The sequence below is a fragment of the Amblyomma maculatum genome, chromosome 3 (genome assembly GCF_055883805.1).
Source record: "Amblyomma maculatum isolate TAMU_Amacu chromosome 3, ASM5588380v1, whole genome shotgun sequence".
Lineage (NCBI taxonomy): Eukaryota > Metazoa > Arthropoda > Arachnida > Ixodida > Ixodidae > Amblyomma > Amblyomma maculatum.
The window spans coordinates 56,222,718-56,240,255 of record NC_139346.1 but is presented as its reverse complement, the minus strand read 5'-3'; the positions used below and the strand labels follow the sequence as shown (position 1 = coordinate 56,240,255).

Below are 17,538 nucleotides of genomic sequence, written 5' to 3'. Positions count from 1 at the left end.
AAATGCTAAGCTCAATAATTGGTCTTTTTCACTCTGTTCAGTCTGTCCCCCCTCTCCCCCCCCAAAAAAAAACATGATTGGCTAATTAGCTACTGGAGGTCACCATTGTATCTTAAAATAAATAACAATATAAATATATAAATAAAACTAAAAAAAGTGAGTTGGTGCAGGTAGCGCTGTATATCTGTGATTGATCCGTTGCTGCTTTCCTTTTCTGTTTCCGTCAAGCTGTAGATGCATAAAGGGGAAGAGAAAATGTATAATTGTGCTTTTTTAAAATGCTGACCCAGGCACTGGCAATTTTCACGGGGCAAAGTGATTCAAGCGATGACTTCTTCAGTAGAGTGTATTTTCGGATAAGCTGCACGAAGTACGAATGTCTCACTTGCACCACTTTTCAGCAAGTTGTTGACACTGTAAGGGAAGTGTGACCACCGGTGTCATATCTGAGGGAACGAACAGATGACGCACCGGTGGGCCACAGTGGATACGGATTGTATTAAGGACGTCGAGTATCCGAAATTATTTTTGAAGCTTTCCACTATGGCCCTCCTAACTAGTAGCTTGGCTTTTCAGGATCCATATTGTGTGCTTATGTCGCTTTGAGAAGTGTCACTATCTCCTTTACCTCGAGTTGTCTGATTGGTGGAAATACTTTAACCAAGAGTGCTAGTCACTTCCGATTCGAGCATCCTCACCAATCAGGTGACTCGAGGTCAGGGAGATAGTGACACTTCTGAAAACTATACAAGCCCTGAATATGGACCCAGCCCTCAGTTTTCACTTTTTTATTTCAGAGCCTTTCTTTTTGGTGAATATTCTTTTCAGCGTCTTTTTTTAATGTAATATGTGATCGTTCTGTGCGTTCAGAATGACGTAGAGCTTTTTGTGGTTCTTTTGTACGAACTAATTTAGCAGTAAATAACAGATGAATAATTATATTAAAGAGCCCTCCTTGCCGAAGGAGGTCATGCATTCGTAACAAAAATGAGAGTGTAGAAGGTATACCCAGGTAGCACATGCGACCGGCCCGATATTGGAAATTGGTGACATCTGGTTCACTAGTGGCCCAGTGTTGCCAATGCGCTACCAATAATGGTACAGCCATGCATTAATATCGACCACTCTTGGGCCAGTGATTTACATTTTCCCCCCATGATTGACATTCATGGGCTATCAACGGGCAATAATGACCTTGCATATAGAATTGCTTGCCAACATTGTATACACAATGATATCATCATCATCATCATAATCATCATCATCATCACCAGCCTGATTATACCCACTGCAGGACGAAGGCCTCTCCCATATTTCTCCACTTATCCCGGTTCTGTGCTAGCTGCATCCACTTGTCCCCTGCGAACTTCTTAATCTCATCCGCCCACCTAACTTTCTGCCGCCCCCTGCTACGCTTTCCTTCCCTTGGAATTCAGTTTGTTACCCTCAGCGACCATCGGTTATCCTCTCTTCGCACTACATGTTCTGCCCATGTCCATTTCTTCTTCTTAATTTCCACTAGAATGTCGGTAACTTGAGTTATTTCTCTGACCCACTCTGCACGCTTTCTATCTCTTAATGTTACCCCTACCATTTTTCGTTCCATAGCCCTCTGGGTTGTCCTCAACTTAAGTAGAACTCTCTTGGTTAGCCTCCACGTTTCAGCCCCATAGGTGAGTACAGGCAAGATGCGACTGTTGTATACTTTCCTCTTGAGCGATACCGGTAAGCTGCTAGTCATAATCTGCGAGTGCTTGCCAAATGCGCTCCATCCCAATCTTATTCTTCTTGTTATTTCCTTTTCATGGCCCGGATCTGCGGTTACTACCTGTCCTAAGTAGACATATTCGCCTACTACTTCCAGTATTTCGCTACCTAATGTAAACTGCTGTTCCTTCCCGAGGCTGTTGAACATTACCTTAGTCTTCTGCATATTGATTTTCAAGCCTACCTTTCTACTTTTTCTGTCTAGGTCATCAATCATTATTTGCAGTTCATCCCCCGAGTTGCTTAGCAAGGCAATGTCATCAGCAAATCGCAGATTACTGAGGTATTCTCCATCTACCCTTATCCCTAACTGCTCCCATTCCAAGTCTCTGAATACTTCCTCTAAACAAGCTGTGAATAGTACTGGGGAGATTGTGTCTCCTTGCCTAACACCTTTCTTTATGGGAATTTTGTTACTTTCTTTATGCAGAACTATGATTGCTGTGCAGCCACTATATATATCTTCCAGCACTTTCACATACGGCTCGTCTACCCCCTGATTTCGCAATGCCTGCATCACCGCCGAGGTTTCAACTGAGTCAAATGCTTTTTCGTAATCAATGAATGCTATGTATAAGGGCTGGCTATATTCCGAGCATTTTTCTATCACCTGATTGATGGTATGGATATGATCGATAGTAGAGTACCGTTTCCGAAACCCTGCTTGATCCTTTGCTTGATTGCAGTCTAAGGTTGTCCTGATTCTATTAGTGATTACCTTAGTAAATACCTTATACGTAACAGACAGTAAGCTGATTGGTCTGTAATTTTTAAGGTCCTTAGAGTCCCCTTTCTGATATATGATGGCCAATATTACCCAGCCATCGGCAATGTCTTGCCCATAATTCGCGAATCATGGTATACATTCGTAAATATTTTCCTGCCAGTATATATGGCTTGTCAACATTGAATATAGCTTGGCCTTCATTGGTCAATATCATCCCGACAGTCTTAGTGGCTTGCCAACATTGTAAATCTTGAGTTCCAGTGGCCGATATTGCCCAATGAGTGGTGGATACTGGCTGACATTGAACATATCATGGCATGCATTGGTAAATATTGTCCAGCCAGTATTAGCGGCTTGTTAACATCGAATATATCTTGGCATACATTGATCAATATCCCCCTGCCAATCGTGATGGCTTCCCAACATTGTGTATATCTGCAGATGTAATGGTCGATGATGGCATACAATGGTAAATATTGTCCTGCCAGTATAGCTGGCTTGTTGACATTTAACATATCTTGGCATAAATTTGTTAATGTTATCCCACTGGTCTTAGCGGCTTCCCATCAATGTATACTTCACAAGTATAGAAAACCGGGCGAGGTGGATTGGATTCATCTTAAAGCAGCGCGAAAACACAAGACTAAAAGGAGCAGGAGACGACACAAGCGCTTTCTAACAACTGAATTTTTATTTGTAGAAAGGTGTAGTTATATAGGAACCAACCCAGATAAAATCAAGACGAGACACGTGAAAACCACCGCGGTGCCCTTTTAGAAACAGTGCGCGTGCGCAAAGTGAGGATTGAACACTTCAACACAACTAACAAACCTATTAACCTCCGACATGACAAAAACCCGCTAACACCTCATCGCTAATATTTAGCGATGAGGTGTTAGCGGATTTTTGTTTGAATACCGTTTGGCATACAGTGGTCGATGTGGCCCCGCCAGTTTTGGGGACTTTACAACAATGAATATGACTGGGTTATAATGGTCGATATTGTCCATTGAGTTTTGACGGCTGGAAAAGCACTGCACATAACATGACATGTGTTGGCCGGAATTGGCTTGCAGATATTAACTATCAATTCTCAACCTGTATATCCTGATATATTTTTAACGTTCCGAACAATACTGTCGTGTCCTTCGCGATGGCTTTCAAGTATGGTTTATACATCGTCAACAATATCGTAACTGTAGTAGAGAACATTTATTCACGAAAATGGCTTAAGCGGTAAGGGCACTGTTGGTATGGGGTCCTCCCCATTGTTGCAGTGGCTTAACCCCTGCCGGCGCAAGGCTTCATTTTCTTGACAAACCCATGCCATCAGATAAACGCAGAGATTCTTTAGCCAAAACATTTAGAAAGCCCCGCAATGAATGATTGGGTGGCACTACGCATGCAAGCAGCTAGGGTATGCTTCGTGCAATGTTGCCGTCGAGTCGGACGCGTGGCTTATGCTGTCTACGAAGCGCTTAGAAATGCCCGACTGCTGCGCGGTTCTCAACTGTGAAGAAGCTTAGTACAGAGGTGGAACGCGCAGCAGTTACAGCCCCTACCATTCCTTTTATACGTCTTTAGCGTGATGCGTACGTGAGGCCACTCATACGTCAAAATTTTAAAAATACTTCCTCGCCCTCCTCGATAAAATCGCAACAAAACAGATGCACACTTTTTTTAAGCTGACAACGGCCGCTGCCTATATATAGAATCACAATACGGCGCAGTATACAAGCATATACACTTCTGCAATCTGAAGTAGGCCAATAAGACATAGCACCTTCAAAACTACATATACTATAGGCTGCCAGGCCAGCTTAATTCGTAGCGATGAGGTTTTAGATCCAAATCCTGAAACCTTTTCTCCATGACTGGAAATAGACACATAAATGCTTAATTTATGCACATTTTCATTTTCGTGGGGAAAGAAAAGATCAAATGCTGGAAAACAGAGGTTGAAGAGATTGTGCTAGTGAAGACAAATGCTGCACTATTTCGTCACGTACGCTAGCTGACTCCTGAACGAGGCGCCAGCACCGACTGTATTCCGCTAGCTGCACCATATTTTGAGTTGTAATTTACATCAGCCATAAACTTGCACTTGATTCCTGTATGCCGGCGTGCTCTGCTTTGAGTGTTTCAGCAAGAGACGAATGATGAACAAACCCTTTTAGGCTGTTGATGCAGCATAGCTCATAGTCAAAAGGTAGATTCCCCCGTATAAAAAAATAGAAGCATTGTTTTCTATACGTTCTCTACTTTCGCCTGGCAGAGAAAAAAATCTAGCTTTCGCAGATGTTCTGGAATGAAGTGTATTTAAATTCAAGAGCATTGCATGCTGCCAACTTTTTACTACAAGTTGTGTATTTGCTGTGGCAGCTGTTAACTAGTTGGCACTTAAGATTTCCTGGTAATGACTTAAAAGAGAAAATATTGAAGAAGATTGAAGCATAGAATCCCCACAATTGGACACTAGAAATAAGTGTCAATGAGTTTTTTGTTTTACAGAAACAAAAAAAAAAAAACAAGAATGCGTGCTCATTATACGAAATATTTGTCACAAAAGTTATTGTTGTCTGGTATTACGTGCGGCTCGGGCTTGCGCGCCCCTCGGTAGCGTTGGCTTGGCGGCTCCGTGGACGGCGGACGGCCTCAACGGTCCCAGCAAAGACAAGGCGTCTTCTAACGAAACAACCTTTCTACAACATCATGAAGGAACAGGCAGAGAAGCTGACCGAGAGAGAATACAGACACTCTCACACTGCTGGTGTCTAGCGTCGTCTCAACGGCGCGTCAAAGTAGTCTCTGTCTCAGCGGAGTCGGCCGCTGCTTTTTATAGGCTTGCCAGTCCACAGGGAAAGGGAAAGCCCTCACAGGAAATGGAGAGCCAAACACGTTTGGACACGACGGGATGACTCAATCGCAGATGGTCCGACCGCATCTCCTCCACCTCCTGCAGACGGGCGAGGGCGACACACTCTCTCACGAGCTCCAGGCTTGGCCGGCGTTTGCACACACACGCACGCACACACATTTGGCGCGTGGCAGGAGCACGTCAAGACTTGCCCGCGGGAGAAAGCGTTGGGTGGCCGATGAACGGCGCCGAAATGGCCGATCCGCTCGCGGTTCTGCCTGTTGCTATGCGGTGGCCGCGTCAGCTGTCCCACTTGTCGGTGAAGAAACGTAACAGACTGCCCCGCCGGGGAAGGGAGATCCCGAAGGGCAAGGGACTGCATCCGCTGTCAGGAGGGATCGGGATGTTGCTGCTAGCCGGGGTCGTCCGACTCTGTTTCTCTTGAGCCAGTTAGCCTGAAGAAGTCCTCGGCAAGTCCTGGTTTCCAAGGCAGTGTGCAACTTGTCTTCAGGAGAGATTTCTGACAACCCACAACGTCACAACCACGCTAAAACCTCAACCGTTCAGCCAGCAAGCACGGCACAAACTTCACTAAGTTATGCCAGACTATTTCCCTCTTATGCCCCCATCTATATTAAAGGGCAGCTCAGCAGCACTTGGAACGCGTCTACAAATTTGAAAATTGCGCTTTCAAAAACACCATTCTCAAACAAAAATAATACAATACAATATGTTCAAAATCCTATGTCAGGAAGAAAAACACCAAGTGAAAACTGAGGCATCTTCTCATATTATCGGCTCCGACTAAAGCCATCGGCGTTACCGTTGAGATCACCCTTTTCACTAAAGCTTCGGCTGTCCGTTTCACGGAACAACCGTACCTTCCTGTTTCTGTGCAAAGAAATGCATGAGCGTGAGTCGCTCACTTTTCTAAACAACCTATCCCTGTCCTTACGCTTTGCGCACCAGTCACGCATTTTCTCGGCACGGGCGCATTTGTGCCTTTGGGATAGTCGCTTTCTTTTTCGCGATAGCCTCAACTTGCTCCATTCTTTCTCACGCCTGCCTTTCCGTTTTTTTCTACGGCAGCAATGAAATACAGGCTTTCTGCTTTCTTTTCGCAATCGTTTGAGTTTGCTCTCCTTACTATGATAGCATTCTTTCTCGTGCCTGCCCTTCCGCGTTTTTCGTCGGCAGCACTGGAATACTAGCCTTCTGATTTCTTTCTGAGCCATCTCTGTCAAGCTAGCGGTCAATTTTCTAGCGGTAACCGGAGCTAGTAGGGCACCGGTGTCGTCAAAGTGCGGCGCCGCGTCTGATTCGCGGCCAGCAGCGCATGACTCACTTTCAGTCAAGTCCGAACGACAACAACGGCTGACGTCAGTCCCCCTTCGAGGCATTTGTTCTGGCGGCTCGCCACTCAGTGCGTCGCCTCGCTCAGAGCTAACCGGTGCACGATCAGGCTCCTTCGACAGCTGGGGCGCTTCGGACTGTGTGAGGGCCATGTGTGCCATGTCCGCGTTCGCACTGGGGTTGCTTTCGCGAATACAACCTAGCGTGGTATTGGGGCACGAACGATTCTGACTCTGCTCTGGTCGCTCGCTGTCGCCTTCGCAAGTCTCGCTCTTTACAGCGTACGCGCACTCCTCGTCGGTTTGCCCTGGCTGATCACAACTCGCGGGCTGCGCAGTTTCTCTGATCGGCACTTCGTTTTTCTGCGCGCCCTGCTCTACGACACAGCTGATTTCGCAAACCGAAATTTTCTCATTTTCTAGCTCATTTCCATCTGCGTCGCGCTCTACACAAGCTTCTGCTTTCGACTCGAGAGGCGGTTCAGTTACTACCAGTTCCCCACACTCATTTGATGGAACTGTATCTCCTACAGCTACTTGGGTCGGCATGCAGTTCACCTCGCTGGACAGCGTCCCTGCGGATTGCCCGCCGTTGGAGCCGGCGCTAACCTTCTAAGCTAGTGGCTCGACCAAGGTAACACGATGCACTTCTGTTCGAGGCTCGGTCGGCTCGCTACTGCGGTCATGTTGCTCGGCCGCTTCCCCAAGCTGCAGGTCACTCTCTGGTACCTTTGACTTTTCAGGCTCACTTGTGTCTACGGCGTACGTGGTCTTAATCTCAGCGTGCTGTGCCTTCGACCGTTTCTCATTGCTTGACCACCTCTCCGGTACTACCGCCTTTGCAGCAGGCTCCCGAGCTCTAGATCTGGTCAAGGCCTGTACGCTACCCTCTCCAAATACAAGCCCATTTTTGCACTAGAGGTGATCGGACTTGTTTGAAAATAGGTACGGGTACTGAAGAGGAAGTACAGATGACACCACCGCTTCTGTCTCAAGTGCCCCGAAAGGTCCCTCAATAAGCACTTTGGCTATTGGCAAACGCACGCTGCGAGCTTCCACGGCCTGTGTGATCCACGCGCACTCGCCGGTGAACATCTCTGGTTCTACGCAAGAGGGGTGAACCACATCCATGGTAGCCGCAGAATCGCGAAGCACTCGACATTGTTTCCCGTTCACGAGGAGGTCTCGAGTGTACGGTTCGAGAAGCTTCATGTTCTCGTCACTTCGGCACACTGACAAAAACACGATCTTTGGTTTTGTCTCTGGACACTGTGCAAAAATGACCAGGCTTCTGGCACGTATAACAGACGCGCGATTGCCTTGCCTCGAACCTCTTTTTCCGTTCGGCTTCGGTTATCACCGTCGCTTTATGTTCGGCCGGACTGCCTTCACTCGCATCCGCACCACGTTTATTCTCTCTGGCTCTAAAGGGCTTGAACTTCGGCCTCTCAAGATTAGAGCCGAATTCCCCCTGTTGACCGTCCTTAGCTCCACGAGCCCGACTCATCGCAAACTCTTCAGCTAGCTCGGCGGCTCTATCCATCGTGCTGACATCTGGCCTATCCATGACCCAGTACCGCACGTTCCCGGGTAACCGACTGTAAAACTGTTCCAGACCGAAACACTGCAGAACCTTATCATGGTTAGCATACGCTTTTTCTTCTTTGAGCCACTCATACATGTTTGACATAAGCTTTTAGGCAAACTCCGTATACGACTCACTTTTGCTTTTCTCATTCTCCCGAAAATTCCGACGGAATGCTTCTGCTGACAGCCTGTACTTTTTTAACAGACTCGATTTCACTTTTCCGTAATCCTCTGCTTCCTCTTTTGTCAAACGTCGGCCGCCTCACCGGGTAACAAAGTGAGCAAGCGCTGTGGCCATGTTTCCCGAGAAAACCCTTGCTTCGCGCACGTTCGCTCGAAGTTAACCAGGAACAAACCAATGTCCCCTCCAAGCTTAAACGGCCGCATTAGGTCACTCATTTTGAACGATTCCCGTTCTCCTGCACCGTGAGCCCAACTTGCATTACCAGTGCGTCCCGCGTTTATTTCTAGACGTTTCATTTCCATAGCGAATTGACGGTCTCGCTCCTCTTTCTCTTGCCTTTCCTTACGTTCACGTTCCTCTTTACGTTCGTCATTGATCTCAAAGCATTCCGAAAGCTCGTCATCTTCAGCTTCCAACGCAAGAATAGCCTTTAACACTTCTGGTTTTCTGAGTTTGTCTGACAAATCCAGACCCAACTCCTCCGCAAGCTCCAGCAATTTTGGTTTGCGCAACGACTTCAAATCCAAACCCATGGCTGTTCCGAGTGCTGCCTTCTCTACTGCCCACTATTGCCTTGCTGCAATTAACCCAGCAACAACGACAACACAATTACCAGCTCTGTTCTCTACTTAACAAAAGCCTGGCAAAACTCAGTAGAAGAAAGTCCCGCACTCACCAAACCTCGCAGCCAAGAATCCAACGCAGTCGTTCCGCTGCAGGTAACCAGTCATCACACAGGGCTCGATGCACTGCTCCCGGCTTTCCGCTGAGCTGCTTGTTTCACGGGTCACGCCTGGGACATCTCCGCTCTTCCCACCAGATGTTGCACCTCGGTCAGGCCTGGCTCGTTTCACCGACCACGGTCACTGCTTGGTCGTCCTCGTCCTTTCGCTGTTCACCAGTTGTTGGACGATGGTGTCGCCTGGCTCATCTGACTCGTCCCTCCGACCAGGGTTACGGCTTGGTCATCCCACCGCTGCCACCAGTTATTACGTGCGGCTCGGGCTTGCGCGCCCCTCGGTAGCGTTGGCTTGGCGGCTCCGTGGACGGCGGACGGCCTCAACGGTCCCAGAAAAGACAAGGCGTCTTCTAACGAAACAACCTTTACTACAACATCATGAAGGAACGGGCAGAGAAGCTGACCCGGAGAGAATACAGACACTCACACACTGCTGGTGTCTAGCGTCGTCTCAACGGCGCGTCAAAGTAGTCTCTGTCTCAGCGGAGTCGGCTGCTGCTTTTTATAGGCTTGCCAGTCCACAGGGAAAGGGAAAGCCCTCACAGGAAATGGAGAGCCAAACACGTTTGGACACGACGGGATGACTCAATCGCAGATGGTCCGACCGCATCTCCTCCACCTCCTGCAGACGGGCGAGGGCGACACACTCTCTCACGAGCTCCAGGCTTGGCCGGCGTTTGCACACACACGCACGCACACACATTTGGCGCGTGGCAGGATCACGTCGAGACTTGCCCGCGGGAGGAAGCGTTGGGTGGCCGATGAACGGCGCCGAAGCCGATCCGCTCGCGGTTCTGCCTGTTGTTATGCGGTGGCCGCGTCAGCTGTCCCACTTGTCGGTGAAGAAACGTAACAGACTGCCCCGCCGGGGAAGGGAGATCCCGAAGGGCAAGGGACTGCATCCGCTGTCAGGAGGGATCGGGATGTTGCTGCTAGCCGGGGTCGTCCGACTCTGTTTCTCTTGAGCCAGTTAGCCTGAAGAAGTCCTCGGCAAGTCCTGGTTTCCAAGGCAGTGTGCAACTTGTCTTCAGGAGAGATTTCTGACAACCCACAACGTCACAACCACGCTAAAACCTCAACCGTTCAGCCAGCAAGCACGGCACAAACTTCACTAAGTTATGCCAGACTATTTCCCTCTTATGCCCCCATCTATATTAAAGGGCAGCTCAGCAGCACTTGGAACGCGTCTACAAATTTGAAAATTGCGCTTTCAAAAACACCATTCTCAAACAAAAATAATACAATACAATATGTTCAAAATCCTATGTCAGGAAGAAAAACACCAAGTGAAAACTGAGGCATCTTCTCATATTATCGGCTCCGACTAAAGCCATCGGCGTTACCGTTGAGATCACCCTTTTCACTAAAGCTTCGGCTGTCCGTTTCACGGAACAACCGTACCTTCCTGTTTCTGTGCAAAGAAATGCATGAGCGTGAGTCGCTCACTTTTCTAAACAACCTATCCCTGTCCTTACGCTTTGCGCACCAGTCACGCATTTTCTCGGCACGGGCGCATTTGTGCCTTTGGGATAGTCGCTTTCTTTTTCGCGATAGCCTCAACTTGCTCCATTCTTTCTCACGCCTGCCTTTCCGTTTTTTTCTACGGCAGCAATGAAATACAGGCTTTCTGCTTTCTTTTCGCAATCGTTTGAGTTTGCTCTCCTTACTATGATAGCATTCTTTCTCGTGCCTGCCCTTCCGCGTTTTTCGTCGGCAGCACTGGAATACTAGCCTTCTGATTTCTTTCTGAGCCATCTCTGTCAAGCTAGCGGTCAATTTTCTAGCGGTAACCGGAGCTAGTAGGGCACCGGTGTCGTCAAAGTGCGGCGCCGCGTCTGATTCGCGGCCAGCAGCGCATGACTCACTTTCAGTCAAGTCCGAACGACAACAACGGCTGACGTCAGTCCCCCTTCGAGGCATTTGTTCTGGCGGCTCGCCACTCAGTGCGTCGCCTCGCTCAGAGCTAACCGGTGCACGATCAGGCTCCTTCGACAGCTGGGGCGCTTCGGACTGTGTGAGGGCCATGTGTGCCATGTCCGCGTTCGCACTGGGGTTGCTTTCGCGAATACAACCTAGCGTGGTATTGGGGCACGAACGATTCTGACTCTGCTCTGGTCGCTCGCTGTCGCCTTCGCAAGTCTCGCTCTTTACAGCGTACGCGCACTCCTCGTCGGTTTGCCCTGGCTGATCACAACTCGCGGGCTGCGCAGTTTCTCTGATCGGCACTTCGTTTTTCTGCGCGCCCTGCTCTACGACACAGCTGATTTCGCAAACCGAAATTTTCTCATTTTCTAGCTCATTTCCATCTGCGTCGCGCTCTACACAAGCTTCTGCTTTCGACTCGAGAGGCGGTTCAGTTACTACCAGTTCCCCACACTCATTTGATGGAACTGTATCTCCTACAGCTACTTGGGTCGGCATGCAGTTCACCTCGCTGGACAGCGTCCCTGCGGATTGCCCGCCGTTGGAGCCGGCGCTAACCTTCTAAGCTAGTGGCTCGACCAAGGTAACACGATGCACTTCTGTTCGAGGCTCGGTCGGCTCGCTACTGCGGTCATGTTGCTCGGCCGCTTCCCCAAGCTGCAGGTCACTCTCTGGTACCTTTGACTTTTCAGGCTCACTTGTGTCTACGGCGTACGTGGTCTTAATCTCAGCGTGCTGTGCCTTCGACCGTTTCTCATTGCTTGACCACCTCTCCGGTACTACCGCCTTTGCAGCAGGCTCCCGAGCTCTAGATCTGGTCAAGGCCTGTACGCTACCCTCTCCAAATACAAGCCCATTTTTGCACTAGAGGTGATCGGACTTGTTTGAAAATAGGTACGGGTACTGAAGAGGAAGTACAGATGACACCACCGCTTCTGTCTCAAGTGCCCCGAAAGGTCCCTCAATAAGCACTTTGGCTATTGGCAAACGCACGCTGCGAGCTTCCACGGCCTGTGTGATCCACGCGCACTCGCCGGTGAACATCTCTGGTTCTACGCAAGAGGGGTGAACCACATCCATGGTAGCCGCAGAATCGCGAAGCACTCGACATTGTTTCCCGTTCACGAGGAGGTCTCGAGTGTACGGTTCGAGAAGCTTCATGTTCTCGTCACTTCGGCACACTGACAAAAACACGATCTTTGGTTTTGTCTCTGGACACTGTGCAAAAATGACCAGGCTTCTGGCACGTATAACAGACGCGCGATTGCCTTGCCTCGAACCTCTTTTTCCGTTCGGCTTCGGTTATCACCGTCGCTTTATGTTCGGCCGGACTGCCTTCACTCGCATCCGCACCACGTTTATTCTCTCTGGCTCTAAAGGGCTTGAACTTCGGCCTCTCAAGATTAGAGCCGAATTCCCCCTGTTGACCGTCCTTAGCTCCACGAGCCCGACTCATCGCAAACTCTTCAGCTAGCTCGGCGGCTCTATCCATCGTGCTGACATCTGGCCTATCCATGACCCAGTACCGCACGTTCCCGGGTAACCGACTGTAAAACTGTTCCAGACCGAAACACTGCAGAACCTTATCATGGTTAGCATACGCTTTTTCTTCTTTGAGCCACTCATACATGTTTGACATAAGCTTTTAGGCAAACTCCGTATACGACTCACTTTTGCTTTTCTCATTCTCCCGAAAATTCCGACGGAATGCTTCTGCTGACAGCCTGTACTTTTTTAACAGACTCGATTTCACTTTTCCGTAATCCTCTGCTTCCTCTTTTGTCAAACGTCGGCCGCCTCACCGGGTAACAAAGTGAGCAAGCGCTGTGGCCATGTTTCCCGAGAAAACCCTTGCTTCGCGCACGTTCGCTCGAAGTTAACCAGGAACAAACCAATGTCCCCTCCAAGCTTAAACGGCCGCATTAGGTCACTCATTTTGAACGATTCCCGTTCTCCTGCACCGTGAGCCCAACTTGCATTACCAGTGCGTCCCGCGTTTATTTCTAGACGTTTCATTTCCATAGCGAATTGACGGTCTCGCTCCTCTTTCTCTTGCCTTTCCTTACGTTCACGTTCCTCTTTACGTTCGTCATTGATCTCAAAGCATTCCGAAAGCTCGTCATCTTCAGCTTCCAACGCAAGAATAGCCTTTAACACTTCTGGTTTTCTGAGTTTGTCTGACAAATCCAGACCCAACTCCTCCGCAAGCTCCAGCAATTTTGGTTTGCGCAACGACTTCAAATCCAAACCCATGGCTGTTCCGAGTGCTGCCTTCTCTACTGCCCACTATTGCCTTGCTGCAATTAACCCAGCAACAACGACAACACAATTACCAGCTCTGTTCTCTACTTAACAAAAGCCTGGCAAAACTCAGTAGAAGAAAGTCCCGCACTCACCAAACCTCGCAGCCAAGAATCCAACGCAGTCGTTCCGCTGCAGGTAACCAGTCATCACACAGGGCTCGATGCACTGCTCCCGGCTTTCCGCTGAGCTGCTTGTTTCACGGGTCACGCCTGGGACATCTCCGCTCTTCCCACCAGATGTTGCACCTCGGTCAGGCCTGGCTCGTTTCACCGACCACGGTCACTGCTTGGTCGTCCTCGTCCTTTCGCTGTTCACCAGTTGTTGGACGATGGTGTCGCCTGGCTCATCTGACTCGTCCCTCCGACCAGGGTTACGGCTTGGTCATCCCACCGCTGCCACCAGTTATTACGTGCGGCTCGGGCTTGCGCGCCCCTCGGTAGCGTTGGCTTGGCGGCTCCGTGGACGGCGGACGGCCTCAACGGTCCCAGAAAAGACAAGGCGTCTTCTAACGAAACAACCTTTACTACAACATCATGAAGGAACGGGCAGAGAAGCTGACCCGGAGAGAATACAGACACTCACACACTGCTGGTGTCTAGCGTCGTCTCAACGGCGCGTCAAAGTAGTCTCTGTCTCAGCGGAGTCGGCTGCTGCTTTTTATAGGCTTGCCAGTCCACAGGGAAAGGGAAAGCCCTCACAGGAAATGGAGAGCCAAACACGTTTGGACACGACGGGATGACTCAATCGCAGATGGTCCGACCGCATCTCCTCCACCTCCTGCAGACGGGCGAGGGCGACACACTCTCTCACGAGCTCCAGGCTTGGCCGGCGTTTGCACACACACGCACGCACACACATTTGGCGCGTGGCAGGATCACGTCGAGACTTGCCCGCGGGAGGAAGCGTTGGGTGGCCGATGAACGGCGCCGAAGCCGATCCGCTCGCGGTTCTGCCTGTTGTTATGCGGTGGCCGCGTCAGCTGTCCCACTTGTCGGTGGAGAAACGTAACACTGGTCATGCTGCTCATCAAGGAAATTATTTTTGTCCGAAAGCTGTATAAGCGCGTGTTTAACTCTCATGACATGCGTTTGAATATTTTTGCAATGTCGACTTAACATCACGCTTTAAATGCTTGTTCCTATGCAGTATTCTGGGAAGGTTCTCCATGCTTTATAGGAATATTATCAAACCCATTGGAACCAGACCGAGGATATTTCAATCTAGAAATTACGTTCGTTCGCTCCAACAGTTTAGTAACAGTTTAGCAGTCAAAGTAACCTGGCGGCTGGGTATACTTTTCTACCGTGTTTCGAGCCCTTGATCTATTTAAAAAGGGGAAAAAAAGGTCGTAAAGAGATTAGAGTGATGGGCCTTTTTACCGCACAGGTAAATAATAAGTTGACATGTTCTTTAAAACGCTTAACTAGAGGGCTAAGAAGCAAATCGGGCAGCTTGGTTACTTTTGGCAAAGACGGTACGTTCTTTCTAGCAGTGTTAGACAGGCGGCTTTTTGCGACGCAGCGGCGACAGCCTTCGCCATGGCAGCGTACGCATTCTTTATTCCCACGCCTGAGCAGCGTCTATTGAACCCCGGCGGAATTCCAACTTGCGATGTCATATGAAACCATGCAGACAGCGCTGCCGCGCTAGCACGACTGGCGCCGGCGCGCTGTCTCTTCGCTCTTCCCTCCTCTCTAGCAGCACAGGTGTGCGCCTCGCAGCTTGTCTGCTTCCGCTCGCATTCGGAGAATAAACAGTAGAACCACGACATGCATCGTCCCGTCTCGCGGAACAGTCTGCAGCTCAGTGTGCGTACCACTGACCCTTTATTTTAAGATATATGTTCCTAACGGAGTAGGTTTTTGGGAGCCTTTGTTGCGTTATTTTTCTCCCATGTTGCTATACTACCTTGCAGGAGGAAAGACTCGGGATTACTAGGACGGACTTTTGCGTGTAAATCCCTTTTGGGCTGCTTCGGTTGACGCTGCATGCAAGGCTGTGCTGGAAGAGCGGTAAGATATCTATTTTTTATACAGTGCGGCGTATTAACTGGAAATTAATCATCTTGTCAGTCATTGGCACCTGATAATTAGGATTAACAGAATGTGCTTATCTGCTCTTTATGTAAGAGTAAAAAAAGCTTTTGCTTGAACTCTATTACACCAAACAGAAAATATGCATTCTCCATGAATTCCAATTTCAGCACACTGACTTTTTTACAGTGGCATGAAAAGTTTGCCAAAGCTGCACTAAAAAAACAGTTCTGCATAGTATTGTCGCTTATTTTTGTTTTCGCTTGCAGATGTGTGTACGAAAGGAAGATGGTGACATGCAAGCTGCTCGAGCATGCATCGGGAAGGGCTGCTGAAAGCTGCTGTCCTTATAAACGAGAGCGAAAGGCGCATGCTAGAGATGCTGGCTTGGCAGATACCTGAAGCTGCCTTTATTGCGGTGTCTTCCTACAACCTGGAATTTGCCGACACCTTGTCAATGGACGTAACCAGAGGTGAAGTCCTGGAAGTCTGAAATAATTCTGCTTATAGTTTTTTACTACGTACCACATGCGCACCTAATAAATATCTATGACATGAACAATAATGGCTTTTTTGTGTGAATGCATGTATACTTTCAGGATGCTGTATATATATATATTATTAGCTGCATGTAAAATACCTGCACAAAAACAAACAACCCTGTGTTTGGCGCATAATGGCCTTAGCTGCCTCTGTGCCGTTACACCCATCGAATAAAAAAATATTGATAAAAAACAAATTAAACAATAATGGGATTCCTTGGGTGCCAATCATGCAAAGCCAGTGGACAAGCTTGGTGGGGGGGGGGGGGCGCTGTTGAGCAGCCGATGAGCCTAGCTGGATAGCAGTTATTAAAAGCCAGTGAGTAAGTTTGGTTCTAAGTACTGGATAGCCAGTGAGAGTGGCTGGTTGTACATTGCATAGAAGCCAGTGAGTATGCAGGGTGGAAGATAGTGGGTAGCCCTTGAGTGAGGCTGCATGCCAATAAATAACCTAGTCTGCAATTGGTGGTCATTGCTCGAAAGACAGTCTACTAGATTGGAATAAATCTTGGCATGGGTAGCATCCCAATGAAACACCATTATTGGTCCCAATATTGGGGCCGGGTTCCCCCAGTATTAGGCTGATGGCGGTCTATTGACGGCGTGCTACTTGCGAAATGATCGGTCTGAAGCAAGAACTGCATTGGAGGTTTAATCTTAAAAGCTTGGCTGTCACATTCTTATTGCAGTGTGCATAACGGTGCTAAATTCTGAATATACCATTGTCTCTGACAGTGTTCCTGGTTCCAGTGCATTTTCTTCTGTGACCTACTAGTGTAACCGATACAGAGTAGCTAGCTAGTTGTGGCGTGCATGTCTGAAATACTGAACGTATTGGGCTGAAGACAGAATTTGAGAAGTAAATTATGCACAATTTCGTCGCTGTTTTTCGGCTTAATTATTATGGGATCATGAAAAAACCAGGCAATTCTGAGATATGTAAGTATACCAAAATGTCGCTGTTTAAGTGCTCTTTCATACACATGAATAATATTTATTTAAGGACAATACATAGTGTGAAAAAGTATTCTAGTGTAAATTTTCGGGAAAAAATATCACACAAGGTTGAAAAAGCGTGAATGTAAAGATAAGAAATGGTAGTAAAAAAATCAGAATATACAAAAAGTGCTAAACTGATGTTGTTGCTTTCGAAAACTACGGCTTACTTATGTAAAAGTCGCTTGTTGTTTTGGTGTTAACTCTTTCAAGACAATGGAATAAAAGTCATTTTCAGTATTCTCGGAAAAAAACTGCTGTGGAATGAAATATTTTTGCGATTCTGCTATAACATGTATTAATATGCATCGATATAACAGTGTTTCAATACATAAAAACTTGTTTTAATCTTTACTCATAACATTAAAAAAAATCGCCCTGGAAACTAGCTGGAAAGCATCCAAATAATGAATAGAGGCGTCAATATCAATATGAAAGACTGCAATAAAAATAAACGGTAACATAAAGATATGCAATTACTTTTAGCCATTTGGTGCGCCTTTCTGCATGTTTATTTCTTTGTGTCC

At 48.1% G+C, this 17,538-nt stretch overlaps 1 protein-coding gene across 1 annotated transcript in view; it reads left to right on the top strand.

Annotated features, from left to right (window-relative positions):
• Positions 1 to 16,036, top strand: part of LOC146194794 (uncharacterized) — a 95,518-nt gene extending 79,482 nt beyond the window's left edge. Inside the window, exons 5-6 of the mRNA XM_084597545.1 lie at positions 15,356 to 15,452; positions 15,743 to 16,036. Of these exons, the coding sequence (XP_084453671.1) occupies positions 15,356 to 15,422 (67 nt within the window). The 3' untranslated portion in view covers positions 15,423 to 15,452; positions 15,743 to 16,036. The remainder of the gene's footprint in view (positions 1 to 15,355; positions 15,453 to 15,742) is intronic.
• Positions 16,037 to 17,538: the final 1,502 nt, after the last annotated feature.